Genomic DNA, 7099 nt, shown 5'->3' on the forward strand with positions numbered 1-7099 from the left:
TGTACTCTGTGGCTGCAAATCCCATCCCTGTGAATCCTTTTGTAACTGGGAGTTTGTACTTCTTAATCTTGCTCATCTTTTCTCTCATACCCCCCCACTCCCCCCACAACCATCAGTATGTTCTCTATATCTGAGTCTGTTTCTGTTTTGTATGGTGTTAAATTTGGGTTTTAGATCCCACATATAAGTAAAATTGTGTGATATTCGTCTCTGTCTGACTCATTTCACTTAGCATACCATCTAGGTTCCTCCATGTTGTCACAGATGGCAAAATTTCATTCTTTTTTTATGACTTGATACTCCATTGTATATATTTACCATGTCTTTATCCATTTGTCTACCATCGGGCACTTAGCTTGCTTCCATATCTTAACTGTTGTGATTAATGCTACAATGAAAATAGGGGTGCATATATCTTTTCAAATTAGTGGTTTTGTTTTCTTTGGAAAAAGTACCCAGAAATAGAATTGGTGGATCATACGGGGTTTCAGTTTTTTTTTAATTTTTGGAGGGCTTTTTCATACAGTTTTCTTAATGGCTACACCAGTTTACATTTCTCATGTATCTATTGGCCATCTGTATGTGTTTTTTTGGAAAAATGTCTGTTTGGATCCTCTGCCTGCTCTTCCTTTATTCTGAGGATGTGGTCATGTGAACTTTGTTCTAGTGGTGTTGGATTTTTTATTTTTCTATAGCCTTTTTTTAAAATTTATGATGGGAGATTATTCTCTTCATCTTGATACCTCACCGGTGGGAAGTACCCAGAGACAGGCTTTCTGGGTGTTTCCCTGAGCCGCTCATCCTTTTGTCTCTGAGTTCCCCTGACTGGACCTCAGGGTGTTTGGAGGCGCTGGCTCCCAGGCAGTTGGCCCCTGACTCCCAGCGTCGCGCCCAGAGGCTCACCCTGGCTATGTCCTATCTCCTAGCACACGCTCACGGGACACAGTGGCAAAGTGCTGTCTGCCAAGTTCCTGCTGGACAACGCACGTATCGTTTCTGGAAGTCACGACCGGACCCTCAAACTCTGGGATCTACGCAGCAAAGTCTGTGAGGAAATTCAGTCTCTGTGTCTGAAAGATTTGATAACTAACAGTGGAGCTGTTTGTTTCTGCGTTAAAGCCTGCATTTAGTGTGATAACACATTTTCAAGTGTGGTCTCAAGTCGGGTGGCGATCATGTAGGGGCTGTTTTTCAAGTTTGAAGCTTCATTTAAATAAACAGTTCCGACGCCTTAAGCAAGGGTGCACAGCACGGAGGGGCCTCTGCCTGACTGCTTGTGTTCGGTGTTCTTCTAGGCATAAAGACGGTATTTGCGGGATCCAGCTGCAATGACATTGTCTGCACAGAGCAGTGTGTGATGAGTGGGCATTTTGACAAGAAGATTCGTTTCTGGGACATCCGGTAAAACACCCACGAGCTTGGTGGGGAGGGGGATGAGAGGGCGCTAGAACTGTGATGGTGTCTTGTGTGTGGGTTGTGCTGCTGCCCTGGAAATGGCAGAAATGGGCTCCAGCCGACATTATCTTCCCGGTTGGATATTCTTCACCCTGAAGTAGAATGTCAGAGTTGTCACCTCTGAGCATGCCCTGTGTCCTCACTGGTCACTGTACTAGCTGCCAGGTAAACAGTGGAACAACTAGGTTGTCAAGTAGATTCAAGCATAACTGGGGAGACCAACATACCAGTCTGCAGGGTGTGCTGAAGCAGGGCTAGGCACCGCTGTCCAAGGATGTTAAAGACTCTCTCAAGATGAGCCAATAGAAGAGCCCCAGAGGGCAGCTGGCAGGGCGAGTCAGGCGAGAGCAGATAACAGGGTGGGTGGGATCGGATTGCCGCAGGCTCTGCACGCCATTGATCTTATAAGCCGTCAGGTGTTTAGCAAGAGATTCCTTCACGAGAGTCGGGTAGATTACATCGGCCGTTTTAGAGGATGTCTGAGGAGCAGGGAAGTCACTGAAGCCTTGAGGAGCTGAACTCAGGGCAGCAGAGGGCGATGTGGAGCTGGAGTCGGTTCCTGGGAGAGTTTGGATGGTGCTTATTACAGGTTAGATGTGGAGGGTGAGGAAGGGGAGAAAGAAGTAAAGCAAGATGGAGAATAAATGACAGATTTAGGGAGAGGATGCTGTGAACATATTCAGAAAAGAGCATTAATTGGCAGCTTCTAATAGAGTATTTGGGAAAACAGAATTTTTGAGAAGTTGGATGGGAGAAAAATTCAGACATCCTCACAGGAGGACTTTGAAGACATGAGAGTAGATTCATCAGAGCTGGTGTGTGAAGTGACAGGAGGGCAGCCCTCAGGGAGCCGTCGGGAGGGCTGAGTGGCTGGAAATGGAAAGAGAGCTAGGGTCTCGGTGACGGGCCAGGTGTGGGGAGTCAAAGGGGAGGCGTCTAGTCGGGGTGAGGTTGGGTTGGTTAGAAGTGGGTGACTGTGATTAGTTTCAGGTGTACTGGTTGGCTGACAGTTGAACTGAAGCACGGAATTGTGGAGCTAAGCTGGACATTAGAAGGCTCCTGGTCCAGCCCCTAGTTTAGCAGATGAAGGCCCTGAGTCCCAGGAGCTGGAGCGGCAGCAATAAAGTAAACTCTCTGCCTTCATTGTGGTTTGGGGTAGGAAACCTTTTCATCGAAAGTTCACAACGGAATGACCACAGGAGGGTTAGCAGCTCCTTTGGCTATATCACCAGCAGGGCCCAGTGGAGGGTTGCTACTCACAGACCTGGCGTGGACTGCGGCCCAGAGGAGAACTGGGAGGAAAAAAGGAAGAAGAGGTGGCCAGGGTGTCCGGGCTCCACGTCTAGAGTCGCCAGGATGGGTTGGAGGGCCTGGGAGCTGAACTTTGTATGGCAGGATTCCCAGGAGAGTCCGCACTTGTCCGTAGAACGCAGCCCAGACCCGCGAAAGCAGATTTACATCTCTTTGGATAAGCTGAAATGATAAAATTGAAGTAAAACAAATTAAACAGTAGCCCTGCTTGGTTCATACTGATCAGAAGCTCTGATTGGCAATTACTGTATTTCAGAAATGAGCAAGGAAATTAATTCTTACCAGTTTCAGAGTTCTGATACTCACAGCTACTTAATAGAATCTGTTGATGGCAAAATAATAAAAGCCGAGGCTGAGGTGGTTTGTGTGGGGTTGGGAGCACTTCTGCTGTCCTTGAAGACTACTGCGTTCTTGTTGAATTGACTACCCTTCCCGCTCCATGGCATGCCACCCTGCTTGGAATGGGGACGTTCTGACCTTTCTGTTACATTTTCTCAGATTTTCCATCTTTTTCGTAGATCAGAGAGTATCGTCCGAGAGATGGAGCTCTTGGGAAAGATCACTGCCCTGGACTTAAACCCAGAAAGAACTGAACTCCTCAGCTGCTCTCGAGATGACCTGCTGAAAATTATTGACCTACGAATAAATGCTGTCAGGCAGACATTCAGGTAACTGAAGACACTCTGGCTGGGTTTCCAGAGGCCTGCCTGCGCTCACACCCTGAGTGGCATGGACTCCAGGGTAACGGTGCCTTGTCTGTTTCAGCGCACCAGGCTTCAAGTGTGGCTCCGACTGGACGAGAGCTGTGTTCAGGTTAGTTGGGAGGGCGCCTCCTGCCCCAGCCCGCCTGCCCCAACACGGCTCATCTCAGGGTAGGGCAGGGGCCTCCTCCCACTGGGAAATGAGCTGAATCTGTACAGTGTCTCCACGCGAGCAAGTGTCCCAGAGCGTACCTGCAAGTTCAGTCCTGGATGTTGCTGTCTCTCCCTCTTTCTAAAGTGTCCCTTCCATGACTGAGAATGTGTGCCCTCCTGGAAGCTTCAGTGATAAACGGGTTTGTTCACCTCTGTCTGCTCGTTACAGTAGAGCCCTGAGAGCTTTTCGGGCAGCGTGGGGAGTTTCCTGGAGCACAGCGGAATGGAATGGGCTCCCTCCCTTTCCGTTCTCACAGACACACTGCCACGGTCAGGGCCAGCACTGTGGAGAAGGTCCTCCACAGTCCTCATGTCCTTCCTTTTCTGCTTTCGCTGAACCGTGTGACCGGGCAGTTCACCAGCTGAGGGAAACCCTTCACCACTTGGGGTTGCCTTTGGCCTCCCTGTGTGCTTGAGAAGACTGGGGACGTGTGCCCCCAGGAAGGAACGGTGCTGCGCTGGCACCGTTTCTCATCAGCTGGTGAGGCCAGATAACGGTCTAACAGCTTTCAGCCAAAACGGCTATGAATAGCGTCCTGGGGTTTCTGGGTACCCAGGAGTGGTCATGAGTTTGACTCATAAGCGAAGACCAAACCTGACTTGCTGGGGAGAGGTCCGTGAGGACGCTGACTTGAGAGTGGGTGACGAACGCCGTTTCTCTGTGTGTCCTCCAGCCCTGACGGCAGTTACGTGGCAGCGGGTGCGGCCGAGGGCTCGCTGTACATCTGGAACGTGCTGTCCGGGAAAGTGGAAAAGGTCCTCTCAAAGTATCACAGGTAAGACGGCGGCCCCTCTGAGGTGCTGAGCAGGCCTGTGGCTCCATCCCAGGGCCTGGTGCTCTCCCGGGCGTGGACCCGAGGTCAACCCCATGAGGGCCATGTCCACTGGGGCTCTCTGCCGCGGGCGAGGTCAGTGGAGAGAAGCTGGGGCCGTTCTCAGTGGACCGCAGACCGCCGGCTCCTGCTCCTTTATGTTCCAGGACGTTCCAGTTAGGGCGGCCGCTGGAGAAAGGCTTGGAGCCCTGTGTTCTGCCTCTTCATCGTGTGCGCACCCCCGCGTCCTCCTGCCCCTTCACTGCCCTCCTCCTCTGCAGCCCCATCTCCCTTCTAGTCCCTTTCCTCAGAAAAGTGACTGCTTGTGACCACTGGTTTTCACATACTTTGCCCCAGGCGCCCTTTTTTCTCAGCTTCGTCCTGTCCCCACAGGCTCAGCTGCTGCTGAGGAGGCAGGCCCGGCCGGGGCTGCCGCTCAGGGTGGCGTCTCCCGCTCCCCAGCCGGGCGCCCTGTGGCGCTCCTGGCTGCAGTGTCGCTCTTAGCTCACTCAGCTACTCCCTGAGGGCAAACGTGATGAGGCCTGGCTCCCTTCCTTCCTAAACTGCCCCCTAGAATCACAGCAGGCTTTCTCCAAGTTCTTTTGCTCTGTGAGCGCCTGTCTGCGCGTGGGGGGCCACACTGGCAAGTAAACCGGGTGCTGGGACAGGCCTGACTGACTCCCTGATGGCGAGGGAGCCTGGCGCTCAGCTCACTGAGGTCTCACCCGTGTCCCCACCTCTCCCTTTGAAGCTCGTCCATCAACGCGGTGGCCTGGTCCCCTGCCGGCTCCCACGTGGTCACTGTGGACAAAGGAAGTAAGGCCGTGCTGTGGTCGGAGTATTGACAGCCCCTCGTCGGGAGAGAGCGGAGCTGGAGCTGGAGGAGCAGGCGGGCCCCACGGCTCTGTCCTGGCAGGGGGCGTGTTGGGTGTGGCTTTGACCTCCCGAGAAGAGCGCGAGGCGAGCCGGGGCCTGCCTGCGAGCAGGGTCCCCGAGGGTCGCGGCTGAGGCCCCTGCCGGCCTGGAAGAGCTAACACTGCAAACACTGACACTGCAGCCCTCAGCCAGGGGTTCGGGTCCTGCCCTGATTGAGGGGCGAGAACAACACTACTGGCACCCGCCTCGCATACCTCAGTGGGGGCGCGCGGGCGCCCGCGCTCTCCCCTGGGCGGCAGTGCCAAAGGCGCCCCCACGCCAGGGCGTTGGTTCTCCCCTGTGCTTCCTCCCGTCCTCCAGGGTCGGGCCTGGCCTGACGCATGTCCTGTCCCCTTGGGTCGTTTTCCCAGGGGACCTGCTTTAATCATTGGATCAACAGAAACCCGAACAGGACCCCCTGCCCTCAGGTAGCCCATGGGGGCTGCCCTGGTCTCTGAGGAGACGCGGGCCTGGGGTCCTCCTTGCTGCTCTGTGTCTGTATTAGAGGCTCTTACTCTGGTCTCATCTGATCACTGTTGGAATTTCCCTAGCTCTCCCGAAGTGTTCTTGGAAAGCAACTGTTCTTCAAAACTGCCTCTCCCCACCCCTGCTGCCAACAGTTCTACATATCTATTTCTTGACTAAGAAATAAATCTGTTTCATTTAAAAAAAAAAAAAAAAATGGGGGTGGGGGTAGGAGAGGAAGCGCAAAACACTTTTTCCAGAAAAGCGGGTGTGCTGTCAATCAGCGAAGACTGATTTCCCGAATCCCCTGGAACTTCCCAGCCGTCAGCCCGCCACCTTCTTCCCGCCACGCGGGGGTGAGGGTGGCTGGTGGGTGGGATCAGGAGCCTCGGGTGTATTATCCCCGAGCCAGCGGTTCCGGGTCACGCCGCTTTGCCAGGCCTACGTGCAATACCCTCTCGGTGCTTTATTGCAGGAAGCCCGTTCCAGCAATCATGGGAATGCCATCTTTAGATTTCAGGACATGTGACTAGGCCAGGGAAAAACTGGCCTGTGCAGTTATTTTTCTTTTTCTTTTTTTTTTTTTAAAAACAAACACACGTATCTTTACCATCTTACTTGTTTATAAAATTTTAGTTTCTTGAGCGGCTGAAACACCATTAATTTTTATCAGTTACTCATTTGCACTTTATCTTTTTCCTTCCATACTCGTCCTCCAGACACTTGCTGGGGGCGAGTGCTAGGGCAGGGCGAGGAGCGGGGGGCTCACGCGCCCCGTTTCGCCGGCCCTCGCCTCCCTCATGTGCTGTCCAGAGGACTTGGGTTGACAGGAGTTGAAGTTCACAGGCCAGGGCACATCTTTTATTTATTTAATTATGTTGCCCAACAGAACTTGATTGTAAATAAAAGAAGAAATCTGTTATATACTTTTCAAAACTCCATGCCTCTTGGTGGTTATTTTATTCCTCTTCATCCTAAGGGCAAAAAGCTATTTCTTTCATTTATTTTCCTGGTACTCATTCGTTTAACTCATTTAATAATGGTTTAACACTTTCCCATTGCCTTTCCTCATGGTTCATTGTTACTGCTGTCTATAAACGTCAGTGTTCTAGTTTCACATTATTTGCAGATCTTAACTGAATCTAGAGAAGGCTCTCTTGGGGATTTTGGTAGCTGTGTGGTGTGCTCCGCGTTGTGGCCGCAGGAGCCCGGGTCCCCGCACTAGAG

At 52.2% G+C, this 7099-nt stretch overlaps 1 protein-coding gene across 6 annotated transcripts in view; it reads left to right on the forward strand.

Moving 5' to 3' along the window:
* The window catches only part of ATG16L1 (autophagy related 16 like 1), a 43731-nt gene extending 36923 nt beyond the window's left edge, over positions 1-6808 (forward strand). For 4 of the 6 annotated variants that reach the window (XM_061122483.1, XM_061122486.1, XM_061122487.1 and 1 more), the window contains 6 exons: positions 927-1047; positions 1296-1401; positions 3285-3434; positions 3532-3579; positions 4355-4456; positions 4660-5237. In XM_061122483.1, the coding sequence (XP_060978466.1) occupies positions 927-1047; positions 1296-1401; positions 3285-3434; positions 3532-3579; positions 4355-4456; positions 4660-4996 (864 nt within the window). In that variant the 3' untranslated portion in view covers positions 4997-5237. The other 2 variants (XM_061122488.1, XM_061122489.1) reach the window with 1 other exon arrangement.
* The last annotated feature ends 291 nt before the right edge of the window (positions 6809-7099 follow it).

This window comes from Dama dama, chromosome 20 (assembly GCF_033118175.1).
Source record: "Dama dama isolate Ldn47 chromosome 20, ASM3311817v1, whole genome shotgun sequence".
Classification (NCBI taxonomy): Eukaryota; Metazoa; Chordata; class Mammalia; order Artiodactyla; family Cervidae; genus Dama; species Dama dama.